Below are 21,617 nucleotides of genomic sequence, written 5' to 3' on the forward strand. Positions count from 1 at the left end.
CTATATAATTATAAAATGAATCAATTGGGATAATAATATTGTACTTACACTTCAATGTATACTACACAGAGCAGTATAAAGTCATTGTATGAAATTTTAGTTTGCAGTGACTTTGCTTGTGCTTTTTATATAGTCTGTTGTAAAATTAGGCAAATACCTACATAAGTTGATGTACCCCTGGAAGACCTCGGCGTACCCCCAAGGGTACACACATCCCTGATTGAGAACCACTGTTCTAGAGAGCAACCAAAAAAAGGGGAAGGAGGCTGGGTGGTGGAGCACCCAAAGGGGCTACATCTCAAAGAACTTCAATTACTGCACAGGATGAGTAACATTTCCTCCTTCTTCAAGTAGTGACCCTTCAGGTGCTCCACTTCACATGACTTCTGAGCAGTATCCCTAGAAGTAAGGGGGAGGGAGAGGCTGTAGAACAGGATCCAGAATCAAAGATAGTGCTGCCAAGCCAAGTGGTGCATCAGATCTGATGGTATGGAGCAGAGCATAATGTTTTAAAAATGTATGGTTAGAAGACCAGGTAGTGGTTCTACATATCTCAGATACTGGGACATTCTTCAAAAATTCAGCAGACGTTGCCTGCGATCTGGCTGAATGTGCTCTCTCCCCCTCCCCCAGTAGTGTCTTTCCCATCATCCCAGGGAGTAACTGCAGGCTTCTTGCTCCAGACACACCTCCCTTCTCCCAGGGAGTGCTTGTTGCCAGCTTCCAGGCTTATACAGGATCCACCTCTTCCTGCCCAGCTGAGCCTGTTCTACTTAAATCCCTGCTAGCTGTCTCTTTCTCCAGATGCAGTCCAGGCAGTTAAATGGCCCACTTAGCCATTTTAAACCTTTCAGGCCTTGTGTGTGTGTGAGGGGGGGTAAACGCCACATCACAGGTCCCAAGATGGAGTGGGGTACTAATGTGGGGAAAGGTATTACCCAGACCTCTAATAAATCTGGATGATACTGGGTAAGCAAAAATGGAGAATCCCTCAACTTGGGAATGAAAGGCGGATATGGCAGCCAGGTGAACCTTGACTGAATGGATGGATAATCTAGATGTCTTCAGATCCTGCAGGTAGCTTAGGATGAGTGAAAGGGGAATTGATTCTGGATACAGATACTGACTGTAGTAGGAAGAGAGCCTGATACATAAGCCCTTGTATCAGTGGGCTTGTATGAGGCCTGAGCTAAAGAAGTAGTCAACGTTTTGCTAACATAAAGCAAGGTCAGCAAGAGACAGCCTGTAAGCAGGAGTTAGGCTCTGCCTGCGTACACACTCCCAGAGCCTGGCAAGACAGAGCTGGTATTGCAAAAACACATACTTTCCTAAGACAGACTAGGCACAAGACACTCACAAAAATACATTCCGGAAGGATGGTACCAGAACACCCGATACCAAGTATGGTACAACCCGCTCTCCCCCAAATATAACAGGAATACGCTGACCCATCTTAAAGACAAGGTCAGGATGACAGCACGACAGATAGAGATGTTTTGATCGAACCAACATGAACAAGGTGATGGGTGGCACGTAGGTATGTCAGAGGGTGGCACCTGGATATGTCAGAGGGGCAATACGTAACTTGTTTGTATCGGTGTATAAAGAGATATTTCAGAGGGAGCGTTTCTGTCCAGCCAAGGGAGGAATGGAAAGTCCCACCATTCACTGAGCTGCGTCCATTGTCACAGGCATACATGTCTTAGTATCCTCATAGAGTCGGTCAGGTGCTATTACTGTGCTTAGTCAACAATAAACCTGGCTGTGCACCTTCATGCCCTAATGGATCTTATGGTCTCAAGGTCTGCTGTGCCAGCTACCTGCGAAGTGCTGGGGAGGCATACAGAGGGAATGCATGTAGCCAAACTTCTATCAACACTGATGACCACACCAGTGGACAATCTCTTCCATTTCTGTGGGTAAGTAGGGAGAAATGATGTTATTCTACTGTTTAATGACACGTGCTGTACCGCCATAGAGCAGGAAATCTATATACCCAAGAACCATCCCGGATCCATACCCTGAGGCACAGAACTGCCAGGCTGGCGTGTAGAGTGTGACCTGCATCCTGAGACAGGATAAAAGGAATGGTCCGGTGCTTGATCAACAGCTGGACACAGCTGATGCAGGTAAGGGTATCAAACTTGTCTCATCCAGGTAGGTACTATGAGGATAACTCTGACGTCGTCCTACCTGATCTTGTTCAGTGCTCTAGAATTAAGGGCACTGGGGGAAAGGCACAGAATCTACTTTTCTGCCACAGTAGAAGCAAGACATCCCCCAGAGAGCAGTGACCCACAGTCCCCCTTTAATAGAAGAGAAGGCACTTCCTGTTTTCAAAGGTGATGAAAAGATGGATTTCTGGCCGTCCTTAACTCTGAAATATGCTATGGAGAACCTAAGGGTCCAGCTCCCATTTGAAGTAATGGGAGAAGTGTCTGTTGAGGGCATTAACAGTGGTGTTCCAGATGCCTGGAAAGCAGACTGCTGAAATCTGGATGTGGTGGCTAAAGCTTTGTAGCTTCAGCACATAAGAATGCAGATCTTGCTCCTCCCTGCTTTTTGATGTAAAACTTGCAGAACATATTGTTCATCATGGCCTTGATTGTTTTGTCCCTAATGAGGGGCAGGAGATGAAGGGAAGGATTCCTGACCACCCTGAGCTCCAAAAGCTTGATGTGGAGATTGGTTTCATGAGACTGTCCATCTGCCCTGAACCAAGATGATGTTGAGGTGGGCACCCCACACTAATCAGGATGCATTACACTAATTGAATCTATTTCCCCGTATTAAGTATCCTCACACGTTCTATGGGTCATCTCAATTATCACTTCAAAGTTTTTCTCCTGCTGCTGATAGCTCATCTCATTTGATTGGCCTCTTACAGTTGGTATGGCTACTTCCACCTTTTCATGTTCTCTGTATGTATAAACTTCTTCCTGCTGTATGTTTTAGTCTATGCATCTGATGAAGTGGGCTGTAGCCTACGAAAGCTTATGCTCAAATAAATTTGTTAGTCTCTAAGGTGCCACAAGTACTCCTGTTCTTTTTACTGATAGAGCTGAGTGACAGAGATGGACACCTGCACAGATATGGAGTTGCTCCTTCCACTAGTTTAGAGAGTTCATTATGTACAATGTCAAAGCATTCCTGTCATAGAATAGACAATTCCTAGCCAACCTGGGAAGCAACACAGCATAACCTTGCATGGACTGATCACAATGGTACAAGGTGCCATATGGCCCAAGAGTTGAAGATAGGTCCTTATTGTGGTTTGAGAGCTCCTCTGAATTGCCCTTACCAGTCCTGAAAGAGTCACAAATTTGTCTAAAGGGAGGTGGTACTCTCTGGCTGTCATGGAGTCCAGATACGCCTCTATAAACTGTATCCTTCGTACTGGTACTAATGTGGATTTCTTTACATTCAGCTGTAAACCCAACACATGAAACAGAGCAAGAGCCTTCTGAGTTGATAACAGTGACTTGAAAGAATGGTCTTAGAGCAGCCTTGAAAGAATGGTCTTTGAGATACCGGAAGACAAGAATTACTCCCTTCCGAAGGTAAGCTGCAACTACTACTAGAATCTTCAAAGATATCCTTAGGTTCCAAGGATAGGCTAAGCACTTGGTACTGGAAATGATTTTGGTCTATGATAAATCGTAGAGTATTTCCAGTATGATGGGTGTATATTTATATGGACATAGGAGTCTTGTAGGTGGAGGGATGAAAATCAGTCCCCTTCCTCTAGTTAAGTAATTATAGTAGCCAGTCACTATCCTGAACTTTTGGGGTTTCACAAACTTGTTCAGCTGTCTTAGATTGAAGATTGGCTTCCAACCGCCATCCTTCTTTGGTACTAGGAAGTACTGAGTAGAACCCTCTGCCCCTGCAAGGGAAAGGAACCAGTTCTACTGCTCCTAGATGGAGGAGAGAATCCACCTCTTGCCTTTGTAAAAGCTCATGAGAAGGCTCCCTGAAGAGGAATGGGGAAGGGGAGGTGGAAGGGTAACTGGCAACAAAATGGCAGATGAAATTCAGTGCTTACCAGTGCAAAGTAATACATACTGGAAAAATATAATTCCAAATACACATACAAAAGGATGGGGTCTAAATTAGCTGGTACCACTCAAGAAAGATCTTAGAGTCATCGAGGTTAGTTCTCTGAAAATGTCTGCTTGATGTGCCAAGTATCAGGAGGTACCATGTTAGTCTGTATCCACAAAATCCACCGGACTCGTTTTTGCTTAATGTGCAGCAGCAGTCCAAAAGGCTAACAATGTTAGAAACCATTATGAAGGGGCCAGATAAAACATCATAACACCACCACATAAATCCATGGTATACCCACACCTTGAATACTGCATGCAATTGGTTCACCTCATCTCAAAACAGGTACATTAGAATTGGAAAAAGTACAGGAAAGGGCAACAAAAATGATGAGAGGTATGGAATGCCTTACATAAGAGAAGAGATTAAAAAGACTGGGATTGTTCAGATTAGAGAAGTGATGACTAAGGAGAGACAAGATAAAGATCTACAAAATCATGAATGGTGTGGATAAAGTAAGTGTTATTTACTCCTTCATATAAACAAAAGAATTAGGGGCCACCCAATGAAATTAACAGGCAGCAGGTTTAAAACAAACAAGTATTTCTTCACACAATGCATACTCAATCTGTGAAATTTCTTGCCAGGGGATGTTGTGAAGACCAAAAGTATAACAGGGTTCCAAAAAGAATTAGATAAGTTCATGGAGGATAGGTCCATCAGTGGCTATTAGCCAACATGGTAGGGATGCAACTCCATGCTCTGGGTGTCCCTAAACTTCCAACTGCCAGAAATTGGGACTGGATGACATGGGATGGATCACTTGATAATTGCCCTGTTCTGAACATTCACTCTGAAGAATCTGGCACTGGCCACTGTTGGAAGATAGGATATTGGGCTAAATGAACATTGGTCTGACCCATTGTGACCAATCTTGTGCTTTTATGAACGATCACTTATGCCATTTGTCATAAAAGAAAAAAAAATAAACTTACCCTGACTGTACCACCACCAACTTCTGTAACTTTACCTCGATACCACATGGTATCCGATCCTCTTACAACACAAGCTTCTTCCTTTTTCCAACAATACGGTTCCAGAAGACCAAGACATTTGAAGTTATTTTGTATATCAGTCATCAATTTGTTTAGTTCATTTTCTGAACAAGAATTAAGTAAAGAGAAAGTGAAATTCAAAAAATGGATTTCAGATTTATAGGTGTAAATAATTGTTTTAACCACTACATATATAGTTACTGTATACTACGCTGGGGCTGTAGAAGAATAATTTAGAGGTTAAACCATACAGCTCTTCACATTTTAATTTCCAAATATCTTCCACTAGGTTGGGAATCTTACCTATTGCAAGTCCTTCTAATTCCACTGTGTTGGAATAATAGTGGCAAATGTAAGGGTTATATTATAGAAAATATATTTTCCATATTTTAAACCATTTAACACTACCTAATGACAATGGCTGAAATAACTTCCAAGCCAATTTCATACTTAGTTATACAAATTCTTAAAAGAAGAAAAAATTGCTATTAAATGCAAATAGGATTTACATTTTATCAAGATAAAACATGAAGTCTGGGTTGCAAAACCACATCCCTGAGGAAGTTACTGCTATTATTGAGACTATAAGGATAAATAGTCCAGGATTCTATCATGTTGGAAAGAAATCTAGGACGGCTTCCTTGTTTATTTGTAGAGTCTAACTGATTCCCAAACAGAGCTTAGAGTTCTCAGTGACAAAGAAGTCAATACACTAAACTTGCGGAGCTTCCTAACATACAGAAGAACTCTAGGTGAACTGAAGAGGAATACAGAGGAGTCGCATCTTATGTGGGAGTTAGGTTCAAAAGTCAGCGCGTAAGGTGAAAATTGCATATAGTCAAACGCTCATTGAGTGGAATGGCGGGCAGAATCACTCGCACTACAGGTACAGTATTTAAATTGTTATTTTTTCTCTCTTTGTTTTGCTGAGAATGTATAGTTAAAATCGCATAAGTTAAATGCGCCTATGATGCAACTCCCCTGTAGTTTCCAAAAGTGTTCAGAGTAAGTTTTAGGCACATAAGGCAGCAGCTGAAGAGGGAATATTACAAATGCAACAACTAATTCTGTAACTGTATCTCTGAAGTGAAATATCTGAAAATAAGGCTTTGTGACTGCATATCATTGCAAACAAAATGAGGGAGAAGCTGATAAAATTCAACTGTGAGATAACAGCAATGAACAAAAAGAGAAAGAGTTCCAGAGGAAGTAGAAATGACATTTTAGAGACTTACTTGACACTAACGGTTTTCCCAAAAAGTCCCTGAATTGTTTTACATACAAGTCATATTAACTAATGCAAGAGAAACACAGAATCCTCATATCTCGTCTGGGGGATTATCAATTTTACTTTACTTTATAAATTCTGTATTTCTAATTTTGTAATTTGCAAATATGATCTTAAAGACTTTTTGTTCAATTATTAATTAAGACTATCAAGGGGTTAATTTTTTGTAGCAAAGTGTTATCTAGACACTGGGCAGATTAAAATGGATTTCTAATAAGCAATCAACTAGTATTAATTAGAAATACGAAAGATATTGAGTCAATTAGGCTGGAATTTTCAAAGGGACCTAAAAGATTTAAGCATCTAACTCCTACTGAAAGTCATTGACATTTGGGCATATAACTACTTAAGGCTGGGATTTGCAAAGAGGCCTAAAACTATAAGATGTATTTTCACCTGATATTCAAGATGCAGTGTTACAAAGTTAATTTCTTTTCCCAAATGCAGCTACTACCTATGTCTGTCCAATAGCACATATAAAGCACTCAAAGACTACTGCTAAGAGGGTAGTAACAAATCAGAAATTGAATTGTGTCTTTTGTAGAGGGTGTCACTTTCTGGGTTTTGTGTGTATATGATGATTTTTTTTTTTTAAAGCCACAAAGACTTTTAACTTACAAATTATCTGTCCACAGATAACAGATGGTCAAAAGGAACTTGTCACATCCAAAGAATGGCACCTTCAATGACCATGTATGCTCTAACACTGCCCTCCTAGCTCAGCATTAGCAACTGAACCGTAAAAACATGAATTTACTGCAATTCAAAATCTTACCTAATGATTTGGGCACCATATAAATAGTTCCATCATCTCCAATACAGTTTATTATAGCTTTTAATTCTTTCATGTCAGGTATAACTGGAGGTTTATACGCTCCATCCATTCTTGACTTAAGCACTAGTTTCTTTGACTCATGTTCTTTAGGTTCATTATCAGAAAGAGTAACTTGTTTCTCTGGCACTAAACACTGTGGTGTACATTCAGTTTCTGGAATCAGCTCATTTAAGCACGGACTCTCTTGCTTCAAAGGAACTTCAAGAGGTTTCTCAGGATCTGCATCACTTATATCAATTTCATGAGTTCTGTCAGACACAACACAAAATATACCAAAAGATGAAAACTCTGAAGCATGAAAGAGTAAGATAATCTAAAGAAAAAGTAAAAGGATTGAAGTCTGAAATAATAACTATTCATTTTAACAAAACAGGTATCAAAATATACTTACTCTGTCAGCATAAGTAACTGCAATGTACATTAGACTGTGATGCTGATAATATGTTCTATCACATGTAAATTTAAAATGCTAATTGTCTATAAAGGGGGAATTCTGTACCAAAAAATAAAAAAAATTTTGTGCATATTTTTAAATTCTGCTAAATTCTGCATATTTTATTTTCAAAACAACACAATATAATCACAGTTTCAATTATTATGGTAATTTATTTAAAAAAATACCTGTCCACAACTATGGATGTAACAATACAGACAATGAAAAGATTCAGAAAATGTTTTTTGACAAATAAAGTTCTTACTAGGCATATTAATACAGATAAAAATCAAAGATTTAAAAAAAGTGAAATTGATTTTTAATTTAAATAGATTTTTTTATTTAAATCAAGTTTTTTAAATTAAGATACATTATAGCTCAAAGATCTCTCATCATGGAATAGGGATTATAAATTCTAATCCTATAGTATGAGACAATATATTCATGCAATGTTTAAGAAAAGTTTTGTAAATGAGTTCCAATAGTTCGTCAATCTTATTGGTGTTCCAGGGGATTCTGTATAGATTTAGGTTAATCTTCTATCTACCCAATGCAACTCCATGCTCAAGTCTAGAACGTACCAGCAGAGATGCTTAGTTGTGCAGTTCTCAAACTGTGGATTTGTGTCTCCAGAGATAACATGCTTGTTAACAGCAAAAATGTTAATGGATGGATGGAGAGATGGGAGAAGTAACAGATCTCAATCCTATTCTCCCTCTGCAAATTTGTGTACACAGAGTCAATCCCTTTCCCTTACCTCTCTCTAAAAGTGCAAAGTTTCAAAAAGTTCAATCAATAGACGATTGTTGGGGGTGGAATAGATCTGGACAAGTAGAAGAAGTCTTGAATAAATGTGAGAAGGGAGGGACAGGCAGTAGAAACAAAAGTGAAACTGTTTGAGCAGCATATTCCAGAAGTCTTGAGGTCTTTCTGAGTGTAGTCTTCATTGATTTGAGATCTACCATACCATTCTCTTACTAGAAGGGAAAACTTATAATGGCAGCAGGCTGTAAAAGAGACTCAGTTTGCAAATATTTTAATGAAGTTCCTCTACCTGTGGGTAAGACAGGCATGAGTGCAAAATGCAAACAGTGCAAAAAAGAAATGCTAGTGTTCCTTTTCAGGAGAAAGCTGCGTTCAAGATGATGAAAGGAACATGTTTGAACATGCGGGATCTTCAGGTTGGTAAACTTTTTTATTTCATACTTCTTTCTTAAGGACTGCCTGTCTTCCTTCTGGACTATTCTTGAATTCTCATGTTTGAGCAAAAAAGAAAGATAGTTTTACTCTGTGGTACTATCATTTTAGATGCAGTTGTGATAAAACCTAAATATCTGAAATAGGCAGATTTTCCTTTTACAATTTCACCTTTAAAGTACTGTCAGTGAATGCACTGAGTAATACTAAATGAGCAGTATGGTAGTAATTAAATAATTGCATTGACTTATTTTGTTTAGGAGAATCCATCCTCAACATACAGGATTCTGAAGACTATCCACCTTCAAGATCACCATAATTTTCTATAGTTTCAGAGTTATCTGCCAATGATAGTGTTTCAGTCACATCATGTATATCACAGAGCCACAGTATATCACCTGTAGCAAAAAGAAAAAAAAAATCCACCATCCAGAAACAACCGTAGATAAATTTGTGATAAGAACCAGCAGATTATAAAAAGTCAAAGTAACTGATGAAAAAATTGCCCGGTTCATTTACGCAACCACTCTCCTTTCCGTATGATTGAGAACCCACACTTCATCAACATGGTTCAGTCATTAAGACCAGAATACAGTCCACCCAACTGAGCTGATGTCACAGGCAAATTACTGGATAAAGTGTATGAAAGAGAAATTGAGCAGAGTGCAAAAGATCTAGATGGTGAAACCGTTAACCCGAGTTGTGATGGGTGGAGCAATGTCCACAATGATCTTGTTTTATGTGCTTGTGTGACAACAGAAGCAGGGAGTGTCTTCCTTACAGAAACACTTGATACATCAGGAAATGCACACAGAGCAGAATACTTACAAGTAGCAGCAGCAAAAGCTATAACAAAAACTGTGAAAAAAATTCAAATGTCTAGTACGCAGCCTGGTCACAGACAATGCTGCAAATGTATCCAAGATAAGAAATTTAGAAGAGAGTCCCAAGCTAATAAGATACGGCTGCAGTGCTCATTTGATGAACCTCCTAGCCAAAGACTTCAGTGGTTCCAGAAATAAAGGCTAATGTTGAAATTGCAAAATACTTCTGTAACAACCACTTTGTAGCAGCTGTTCTGAAAAAAAGTGGGAGGAACTAAGATGTGCAATGGAACTCAATAGTGGACTGTTTTGATCACTACAGCAAGAACTGGCCTAATCTGATGAACAATATTGTGAAAAATAGATGGCACTGTCACAGCCAAAGTTCTCAACATTGGGCTTAAGTAAAATGTTGAACACGTGCTGAGTAACCTGAAGCCTATTTCTGTAGCCTTGAACAAAATGCAGGGAAATAGCTGTTTTATTGCTGATGCTCTTCAAATTTGGAAGGAACGGAGTGAGATCTTAAAAAGAGAAATATGCAATGACAGAGTTAAATTATAAGCATTAAAAAAACAAATGGGACAAGCACTATCTCCGGCTCATTTTCTTGCAAATATTCTCAGTAAGCAGTACCAGGGTCAAACCTTAACTGTTGCTGGAGAGGAGATGGCTATCACATAGACATCCAGCAATCATCACTCCATAATGCCAACTAGAATAAACTTCAGAGCTAAGGGTGAACCATTCAAGAAATATATGTTTGCTGATGATGTTTTAAAGAAAGCCACACCAGTGAACTGGTGGAAATCACTTAAGCACTTGGAATCAGACTGTTGAAGTGATAATCTCACTTTTAACAGCAGTTGCTTCTTCTGCTGGTGTAGAAATAATATTTTCTTCCTTTGGACTAATTCATTCCAAATTGAGAAATCGTTTTGGGACCTGAAAAAGCAGGAAAGGCTTGTTTTTCTTTTCCAGATTATGAACAAACAGGAAAAATGAAGATGAAGATGACTGAGTTAGCTTCAGAAGCCAGTATTTTAAATTTCTCATGCTGACCTGGCTGACAGTCTATTTAATTTTTTTTTAAATATTTCATTTAACTATTTTAGTTAAAAATAATTTTAACAGAAACAGATCCAATTTTAAAAAACTTGAATGTTTAACTAAATTCAAAAATTCATATGCTTGTTTTGTTAAAATATATGTTTGTTGTTGAAGAAAAAAATCCAGCATACATAACGTTGTTTTAGTTAAATAAAACAATTTAAATGTCTGTCTGGCAATGTTCTCGTTCTAAGAGCATGGCAAGAAAATCCTCCAAATATTAATGAGCAACCTGTTGAACTGGAAAGAGTTCACCTCCCAATGACTTCATAAATATCTGATTCAGTTACCTTTAGTAAATGAAATAAAAGACGGTTACTCACCTTTGTAACTGCTGTTCTTCGAGATGTGTTGCTCATATCCATTCCAGTTAGGTGTGCGCGCGCCATGTGCACGTTCGTCGGAAAACTTTTTACCCTAGCAACACTCAGTGGGTTACCCCCTGGAGTTGCGCCGCTATGGCGCCGGATATATACCCCAGCCGATCCAGCCACCCTTCAGTTCCTTCTTGCCAGTTACTCCGACAGTGGGAAAGGAGGGAAGGTTTGGAATGGATATGAGCAACACATCTCGAAGAACAACAGTTACAAAGGTGAGTAACCGTCTTTTCTTCTTCGAGTGATTGCTCATATCCATTCCAGTTAGGTGATTCCCAAGCCTTACGTAGGCGGTGGGGTCGGAGTGAGATGTGGCAGAGTGCAAAACCGCTGAGCCAAAGGCTGCATCATCTCTAGACTGTTGGATCAGAGCATAGTGCGAAGCAAAGATGTGGACCGAGGACGAGGCAGCTGTGGGACATATCTCCTGGATTGGTACATGGGCCAGGAAGGCAGCTGATGAAGCCTGAGCTCTGGTAAAATGTGCAGTGAGATGGCCCGAGGGAACATGAGCCAGGTCATAGCACGTGCCGATGCACACCGTCACCCAAGAGGAGATCCTCTGGGGGGAGACAGGTAGGCCTTTCATCCAGTCAGCCACAGCCACAGCAACGAAGAGCTGGGGCGATTTCCGGAAGGGCTTCATCCGATCGATATAAAAAGCAAGCGCCCTATGGACATCTAAGGAGTGTAACTACTGTTCCCGCCGAGATGAGCGAGGCTTTGGGAAGAAGACTGGAAGGAAGATGTCCTGATTGGTATGGAAGGCCGACACCACCTTAGGGAGGAACGCTGGATGCGGTCGCAACTGTACCTCGTCCTTGTGAAAGACAGTATACGGAGACACATCTGGTCGATGTAATGGCTACTAGGAAAACTGTCTTCCAGGACAGGTATAGCAGCGAGCAAGTTGCCAACGGCTCGAATAGTGGAAGCATAAGCCTGTTTAGGACTAGATTGAGGTCCCAGGTAGGGGCAGGGCGGCGTACTTGGGGGTAGAGGCGCTCCAGGCCCTTGAGAAATCTAGTAACTAAAGGATGGGAAAACACGGAGCATCCACTCTCCCCTGGATGGAATGTGGAGATGGCTGCCAAGTGCACCCTCAGAGACGATACTGGCCAGGCCCTGCTGCTTAAGGGACCAGAGGTAGTCCAAGATAGTGGGGATCGAGACCTGAGAGGGAGTAGTACTCTGCGTTTCACACCAGCAGGAGAAATTTTTCCACTTGGCCAGAAATATTGACCGAGTGGAAGGCTTTCTGCTACTCAGGAGTATATGCTGTACCGGAGTGGAGCGCGTAACTCTGACCTGTTTAGTCACGCAGGAGCCACGCCATGAGGTGGAGGGCCTGCAGGTCCGAGTGGCGAAGATTGCCGTGGTCCTGCGTTATGAGGTCCGGGTGGAGAGGCAGGGTAATTGGGCTGGCTATGGACAGGTTGAGCAATGTGGTGTACCAGTGCTGTCTGGGCCACGCTGGCACGATCATGATTAGGTGCGCTCTGTCCCTGCGGAGTTTTATCAGGACCTTGTGAACCAGCGGGAACGGAGGGAAGGCATAGAGCAGTCGGCGCTTCCACGACATGAGGAATGCGTCTCAGATTGATCCCGGTGAAAGACCCTGGAAGGAGCAGAACGCTTGGCATTTCCTGTTCGTGCGAGAGGCGAACAGGTCTATGTGGGGAAAGCCCCACTTCTGGAAGACTGAATGAATAACATCTGGTCTTATCGACCATTCGTGGCAGAGGAAGGATCTGCTCAGCTGATCCGCTAGAGTGTTCCGAACCCCTGGGAGAAAGGACGCTACCAGGTCTATCGAGTGGGCTATGCAGAAGTCCCAGAGTCGGATGGTCTCCTGACAGAGGGGGGAAGATCGAGTCCCTCCCTGTTTGTTGATATAATACATGGCCGTTGTGTTGTCTGTAAACACTGAGACACAACGGCCGTGTAGATGCTGCTGGAATGTCTGGCACGCCAGCGGACCGCTCTCAGCTCTCGGACATTTATGTGAAGCGTCAGCTCCTGTGGTGACCAAAGGCCCTGGGTACGAAGGTGTCCGAGGTGAGCCCCCATCCGAGAGATGACGCGTCTGTCATCAGGGACAGTGAGGGTTGTGGCAGATGGAATGGTAAACCTGCACATACCAGGGAGGGGTTAGCCACCAGTCGAGGGAGCGTAGGGTGCTCGGGGGAATGGTGACTATTGTGTCTATTGGGTCCCTGCCCGGATGGTAGACGATTGAGCCACGTTTGGAGGGGTCGAGGCGGAGCCTGGCATATTTGGTCACATAAGTACAGGCAGCCATGTGACCTAGGAGACCGAGACAGGTGCGAGCCGAGGTCATCGGGAAGTTCTGCAGACCTCGAATGATCGTTGCCGTTGCCATTGCCTGGAATCGCGGCTGGGGTAGGTAGGCCTTGGCTAGATTGGAGTCCAGGGTAGCTCCTATGAAGTCTAGCCTTTGTGTGGGGACCAGTGTGGATTTCTCACATTGAGCATCAGGCCTAAGCGTGTGAATAGGTCCCTGACAATGTCTACATGCTGTCTGACCTGTGTCTCGGAGGTCCTTCTGATGAGCCAGTTGTCCAGATACGGGAATACGTGTATCCGACGTCGGCGGAGGTGTGTGGCAACTACGGCCATACACTTTGTAAACACCCTTGGGGCTGTGGAGAGGCCAAAGGGAGGACCGTGAACTGGAAGTGCTGGTGGTTGGCTACAAAGCGAAGATACCTCCTGTGTGGAGGAAAAATGGCGATGTGAAAGTACGCGTCCTTCATATCGAGGGCAGCATACCAGTCTCCAGGATCCAAGGACGGGATAATGGTCCCCTAGGAGACCATGCGGAACTTCAACTTTATCATGAACTTGTTGAGGCCTCGCAGGTCTAGGATGGGCCTGAGGCCTCCTTTCGACTTGGGGATCAGAAAGTAACGGGAGTAAAACCCTTTGCCCTTTTCGTTTTGCAGCACCTCCTCTATTGCTCCTATGGCGAGGAGCGTCTGCACCTCTTGTAGGAGGAACTGCTCGTGAGAGGGTCCCTGAAGAGGGACCAATGGGTTGGAGGGTGGGAAGGCGGGGATGAAACAAATTGGAGGTGGTATCCTTGTTTCACAGTGCGTAGGACTCAGAGGTCTGAGGTCAATTGGGACCACGCCTGGGAGGAAGTAGGAGAGGCGGTTGGAGAAGGGAGGAAAAGGATCCTGTCCTGAAACTGGTATGTCCGTCCGGGCGTACCTTCAAAAGGTAGACTTAGGCCCCGCTGGTGGTTTTGAGGAGCCATGGTTTTGGCCCCCTTGGGGTCCGGACTGGCGTCTACAGCCACCCCACCCGCGCCTTCTGCTAAAGTCTTGCCTGTGTCTGGGCACAAAGTACGGGCGGTGAGTCTGGGGACGGAAAGGTCTGTGTTGGGTCACAGGCGTATGCATGCCCAAGGAGCGCATGATGACCCTGTTATCTTTCAAGCTTTGTAGCCTGGGGTCAAGTCTTCTCCGAGAACAGACCCTTACTGTCGAAGGGTAAGTCCTGGATGGTATATTGTAATTCAGGCGGGAGGTTGGACACTTGTAGCCATGAGATGCGTCTCATGGTGATACCAGAGGCCAAAGTTCTGGCTGCCAAGTCGACCGCATCTAGAAAAGCCTGGAGGGAGGTTCTGGCCACCTTTTTCCCCTCCTCTAGGAATGCAGCGAATTCCTGTCGGGAGTCCGGGGGGGAGTAGCTCTGTATATCTACCCACCTCTGCCCAGATGTTGTAGCTACAATGGCTCAGTAGAGCCTGCTGATTTGCCACCCGGAGCTGTAGGGCGCCTGCCGAATACACCTTGCGCCGAGTAGGTCCATTCACCTAGCCTCCTTTGACTTTGGGGCGGGCGCCTGTTGGCCATGGAGCTCCCTCTCGTTGACCGATTGGACAACCAGTTAGGAGGGAGGAGAGTGGACATATAGATACTCGTATCCCCGAGAGGGTACCATGTATTTGCACTCGACCCCCTTTGCCATAGGGGGGGTGGAGGCTGGGGACTGCCATAAGGTGTCTGCATTAGCCTAGATGGTCCTGATAAAGGGCAAAGCCACCCTAGTAGGAGCATCTGCCGACAGGATGCTCACTACAGGGTCCTCGACCTCCGGGACCTCCTCCACCTGGAGGTTCATGTTGAGAGCCACTTTCCTGAGGAGATCCTGATGGGCTCTTAGGTCTATTGGAGGCGGCCCCAAGGAGGAAGTCCCTGCCACTGCCTCATCTGGAGAGGAAGACGATGAAATGCCGGGGATGAGCGGGTCCTGTATGGCCTCTTGCTTCTGCGCCGGTTCCTGCTCCAGTGGCACCGGGGAACCCGGTGGGTGGACTAGTGGCTCCTCCGTCCCGGATGGAGGATGACGACTAACTGTGGCTTCTGGTGCTTGGTGCTCTGCTGAAGCGGAGCAGATTGGAACTAGCGGAGCACCTTGGGCCTGGTGATATGCCCAAGGTGTCCAAAAGGACCACTGGTGAGGTCCTGGGTCCTGAGATGGGGCTTCTTGAAACACTCCGGTGGGCACACTGGAATGGCGGTCTTGGCCATAGTAACCGTCCGTGTGGGAGGACACCGACGTATGCCTGGATGGCCATGGAGGAGCAGAGAAGCCTTGTGCAGATGTTCCAACGGACCTGGCTCCCCTTGGTATTGGGGACCAGTGCCGGGATGCATATCGGTACTGGGATCGAGAGCGGGACCTGCGACCAGATCGGTGCCGGGAGGTCGACCGAGATCTCGAATCCCGGCGTCGTGAATGGTTTCGGGAAGCACGGTGCCTGGAGCGGTGCCGCAGGTAATGAGCCGGTGAACGAAAGTCCAACTGGTGCCATGAGTCTGACTGGTGCTATGTAGAAGAACGGTGCCGGGACTGCGAACAGCGTTGAGAGCGGGAGCACCGTCTGGACCTGGAGCATCTGCGGGACTGCAATCGTGAGCAGTGCCAGTCCACTGCGCTGACAGAGGGTGGTCTAATCAAGCTCGGCTTGCCTATGGATTGGATTACCCTCACCAGCGGTGCCGAGGGTAGAGGCAGTGCCGACTCTGTCAGGGCGATCAGGTCCCTCGCCGCTGAGAACACTTCTGGCGTGGACGGCATGGTGAGCTCTACCACGGCACGTGTCGGGGAGCTAACAGGAGCCGGACTCGACGGTCCTTGTGGGACCGGAATCGACGGTGCCGGTTTAGTTGGTGCCACAGCGGGTATTGGCGCCAGGCGATCCGACTTAGGCGTACTCTCTGGCTGTGGTGCGGTCGGTGCCGAAGCAGCCGGAGTCTTGGCCTTCCTCAACCTCGGGGAGAGGGAGCGTCGTTGAGCCGACTTCGGTGCCGTGAGTCCTTGGGCGTACCGGTGTAGTCTGGTGCCACGGAGGCGCTTCTGCTCACTGACTGACCAGCGCTCAGTGCCGAAAGTGGAGGGGTGAGGGTCGCTTCCATGAGGAGCTGTTTAAGCCTGATGTCCCGCTCCTTTTTTGTTCTCGGCTTGAAAGCCTTGCAAATGGGGCACTTAGGTGTCAAGTGTGATTCCCCGAGCCACTTCAAACAGGAGTCGTGCGGATCGCCTGTCGGCATTGGCTTGTGGCAGGCCAAGCACGGTTTGAAATCTGGTGAGCCGGGCATGGGGTGCGGGGAAGGGGCTACTCCCCAAACCCCGCTAACTATTACTAAACTAACTGTGCTAGAAAAGAAAAGAAAGTATAACTATAACTATATATATATATATAAAAAAAAAATTCCCCTCTCTCCCCTATGGGTGGTATGTGTCTTCCTCAACCTTGGGACCTCCACCAGAGGCCTGGGAGTTTGAGGGTTCTGCGCAGTATCTTAGCTGTTCCTAGTGAGGCCTCTCTGCACAGTCTGCACCTTGGGTCCTCTCTAGTGTGGTAGACCCCTGCTTCAATGGATCTGGTGCTCAGTGCCTGTTCCTGTGCTGCTATGATCAGTGCCTCAGTGCTGTCTTTTAGTCCAGCCCTTTCCAGCCACTGGTAGGATTTCCCAATGTCAGCCACCTCAGCTATCTGTCGATGGTACATCCCATGCAGGGTCTTGTCTTGCCATGGCACTTCTTCTGCTTGGTCTTCCTCCCATGTCTGCTGCTGCCTCAGGCATTCTCTCAGCAGCTCATCTTTGGGGGCCATCTTACTGATGTACTCCTGGATGTTCGGGTTTCATCCAGGACAGTGGCTTTGACGCTCACCAAGCCCCGCCCGCCTTCTTTCCGGCTGGTATACAGTCTCTGGGTGTTGGACTTGGGTGGAAACCTCCGTGCATTGTGAGGAGCTTCCGGGTTTTCACATCGGCAGCCTCCATGTCCTCCTTTGGCCAGCTCACTATACCGGCAGGGTATCTGATGACTGGCAGGGCGTATCCGTTGATGGCGTGGATCTTGTTCTTCCCACTGAGCTGGCTCTTCAGGACCTGTCTTATCCTTTGGTGATACTTGGATGTTGCTGTCTTCCTTGCCTCCTCATCATGGTTTCCATGTGACTGTGGGACGCCAAGGTACTTGTAGCTGGTCTGTATGTCTGCTATGTGGCCCGCTGGTAGTTCCACCCCATCAGTCTTGACTACCTTCCCTCTCTTCACTACCATCCGGCCACACTTCTCCAGTCCGAATGACATCCCGATATCCTCACTGTAGATCCGCGTCAGGTGGATTAGCGAGTCGATGTCTCGTTCATTCTTAGCATACAGCTTGATGTCATCCATGTAGAGGAGGTGGCTGATGGTAGTTCCACTCCTGAACCTGTACCCGTATCCAGTCCTTGTGATTATCTGGCTGAGGGGGTTTAAGCCTATGCAGAACAGCAGCGGGGACAGTGCATCACCTTGGTATATGCCGCACTTGATGGCCACTTGTGCAAGCTGCCTTGAGTTGACTTCTAGTGTTGTCTTCCATAGTCCCATTGAGTTCTTGAGGAAGGTCCTTAGTGTCCTGTTGACTTTGTATAGCGCCAGACATTCACAGATCCACGTGTGCGGCATTGAGTCGTAGGCTTTCCTGTAGTCAATCCAGGCTGTGCTCAGATTGGTCTGTCTAGACCTTGAGTCTTGGGCGACTGCTCTATCTATGAGCAACTGGTGTTTTGAGCCTCTGGTGTTGTTCCCAATGCCCTTCTGAGCTGTGCTCATGTACTGGCCCATATGGTCCTGTAGCTTGGCAGCTATGATGCCTGATAGGACTTTCCATGTTGTGGGGAGGCAGGTTATTGGCCGGTAGTTGGACGGTTCTGTCCCTTGCAGGGGTCTTTCATGATCAGCACTGTCCTTCCTTGTGTTAGCCAGTTGGGGGGAGCCTGCTGCTAGCAGCTGGTTCATCTGTGCTGCTAGGCGTTCATGCACTGCTGTTAGTTTCTTTAGCCAGTAGGTGTGGATCATGTCTGGTCCAGGTGCTGTCCAGCTCTTCATGTTCTTGACCCGCTGCTGGATGTCTTCTACTGTGATGGTGACTGGTTTTTCTGTTCTGGGAGATTGCTGTGCTCTGTTCTCAGGTCCTGCAGCCACTTTGCACTGGTGTTATGAGTCTTCTCTTTCTCCCATATGTTCTTCCAGTACTGTTCAGTTTTTCTGCTGGTGGCTCTGCTGTTATTGTGTTGTTGCACTGCAGTTGGGAGTACACCTTGGATGGTTCTTTGGAGAACAGGGCATTTACTTTTTTGGCCTCTGCTTCTCTAGTGTATCTCCTTAGCCTGGTAGCCAGTGCTGTGAGCCTTTGTTTAGCAGTCTCTAGGGCTTCAGATGGAGTCAGGCCCTTGTATTTTTTCAGTAGCCGAGTCTTATCCTTAATCTCTACACCCTTCTGTAGTTCCACCAGCTGACTAACTTCTCTCCGAGTCGCCTTGATCTTATCCTCCAACCTCATTTTCCAGGGTGGGTACATACTGTTTTCTTCTTGATCGTGTAGCCAAGCATCTCCAGGATTACAGAGGCTGTAGCGTATACCAGTTCATTGGTTTGAGTTATGGTGGTAGTAGGGATTGTCATGAGGGCTCTATTGGCATCTTCTAACATACTATCTGATGGTACTTCTCCACTGAGCCTTGGTAATCGGTCTCGAGGATTGACTGTAGCTAGTTTTCTCCATGATCTTATGCCTCATATCAGCTGCTGTGCTCTGCAATGGAGGGGGTGGCAGTGAAGTTTCAGCTTCAGGTGTGGGCTGCACATCCACTTGTTCTTCCAGGTCTTCTTGAGTCTGGGATGTAATGTGGAGTTGGTCTATCTCAAGCTGTGAGAGCAGCTTCCTTTACTATGTTGAAGCGTTGGGTAACTAGCTGTTTCTCAGTAAGTGTGGATGTAGGTCTTTTGTCCATCCACAGTCCCCTCATACGTTTCATATATCCCCTCTCATTAGGTCTACTGTTGTAGTAGCATTCCATCAATTCCAGGTTCTCTTGTCTCGTCCATGAATGGTTTGTTCCAGTAGCCCACTTATCGTCAGATTGTCCTGGTTCCTCAACATCTGGCGCGGACCTTGTTAATCCGGGCGACGTCCGAGCCAGCATGACTCTCCTAGTTCGTGTCACTCTCATATTTGAGGTAGGCAGGTGAAGCGTTAGGGGGTCTTTTGCCCAAGGACCCCTACTGGAAAGTTGGGTACCAACCGGGATTTGAACCCCGGTCTCTTGTATCAAAGGGCGGTCTCCCGTATCAAAGGGCGGCGCTCTTAACCACTATGCTATCCAGTCAAAAGGATTATAATTATATACACGATAATGAACGAGAACTATGAGTAGCTAGGGAAGTGGAGGTCAGCTAAGCCGCCTCCACTGTTCCAATGACCGACACGGGCAGTAAGAAGGAACTGAAGGGTGGCTGGATCGGCTGGGGGATATATCCGGTGCCATAGTGGTGCCACTCCAGGGGGCGCCCAGCCAACCCACCGAGTATTGCTAGGGTAAAAAGTCTTCCGACGAACGTGAACACGGCATGCACACACCTAACTGGAACGGATATGAGCAATCACTCAAAGAAGAGCCAACTAATCATTCATTTTCTGATATAGCTGTAAAACTAATCTGAAAAGTTTTCAAAATAAATCACTTTAAAAATGTATAGCGTGTACCTTCTAAAAATAAAACCTACATCTATCTCTGAGTTGTGAAGAATATGTATTAAGATTATAACAACCAACAAAAATTCACTTTTATGTAGAAATCCATGATTAAATACAGTCTTCCTGACTAGTGATTTAAATCAAATCCACCCTGACTGAGCAGTAATTAATTTAAACTACAATACAGAACCGTATTTCCCACACCACTCAAAAGCAATGCAAAGGCTTGGGGGAGTGAGAGGTAATGGAGGAACTGAGGGAGAAGGAAGTAACTGCTGGGAAGGAGCCTGGATGTGAACTTGGAGGGTTGTTATGTGTGGGTGAGAGAAGTATGGAACAGGCTTTTTTGGAGGGGTGGGGAGGGATTGTTAAGGAACCTCCCTCATGCAGACCCTGATTGACCCCTAGCCTCTCCCACTCAGTCGCGCACATCTGTGCCTGTCCTCACTCCCTCTATTCCTATGGGTCTCTGCAGCCTTCTACCCCATCCTCATGTGACCCTGCAGCCCCACTTCACCGTTCCCAGGCTCAACACTATCACCCCACTAGCTCCTGAGCTCGCACCCCAGTCTATCCCCCCACCCTCCAACTAGCCATTCTGAACCTGAGTCTGTGATCCCCCCAGCAGCCCCATGTACCCATTCTGTCCTAACCTGGCTCTGCGGCAAGGTGCTGTGATGAACTCCTGGGGGAATTCTGCAATACTAGGTACACAAAGAATTTCCCCTTCCCCGCACAGAAAATACATTTCTGCCCCAGAAGGGATGCAGTTCCGCCTTTTTGCTCACAAGAGGCCGCTGTGGTGCCAGAACAGTCGGCTGCGTTCATGCTGCTGACTGTTCTGGTGCCACAGTGGCCTCTGGCGGGCAAAAGGCAGAATTGCAGCACTTCTTGGGCAGAAATATATTTTCAACTGAAAAAAATTCTGCTGGACACATGAATTCTGTGCATCCGCAGAATTCCCCCAGAAATAGTTTTGGTTTTACTTACAAAAGTAATACAAATGCCAATATGTATATGTCAACTTTGGAAGTAACCTAACGAGAAGATCTGAAATAATTTAATATTAAGAACAATATCCTTACCTTTTGTTCCTGAAAGCCAGACCTTTTTTAACAAGATATTCAGAAATATCAATAAGCTGTCCTGCTTCATCATTGCAAAAAATTTTCACAGGCAGTGGTTCAGATCCATCATTTTCCTGAAAGGAATTTAAAATATGGAGGTTACTTATTGTAACTGCAAGTTGTTTGAGATCTCTTGTCCCTATCTGTATTCCACACGAGGTAACTATGAGCACCAGTGTCTGGAAATTCTTAATAGCTGCATCCGTTGACCCGTACCATGCTCTGTAGATCTCCTTGTGCTCCCAACTCAAGGTA

The 21,617-nt window shown here is 45.5% G+C and overlaps 1 protein-coding gene across 1 annotated transcript in view; it reads right to left on the reverse strand.

Moving 5' to 3' along the window:
• RNF17 (ring finger protein 17) overlaps positions 1-21,617 on the reverse strand; it is a 232,475-nt gene that overhangs the window by 71,566 nt on the left and 139,292 nt on the right. The window contains exons 28-30 of the mRNA XM_075066159.1: positions 21,321-21,436; positions 7,166-7,473; positions 5,043-5,206 (exon numbers count right to left, since the gene is read on the reverse strand). Coding sequence (XP_074922260.1) covers positions 5,043-5,206; positions 7,166-7,473; positions 21,321-21,436 — 588 coding nt within the window. The remainder of the gene's footprint in view (positions 1-5,042; positions 5,207-7,165; positions 7,474-21,320; positions 21,437-21,617) is intronic.

This window comes from Chelonoidis abingdonii, chromosome 1 (assembly GCF_003597395.2).
Source record: "Chelonoidis abingdonii isolate Lonesome George chromosome 1, CheloAbing_2.0, whole genome shotgun sequence".
In the NCBI taxonomy this organism is placed as follows: Eukaryota; Metazoa; Chordata; order Testudines; family Testudinidae; genus Chelonoidis; species Chelonoidis abingdonii.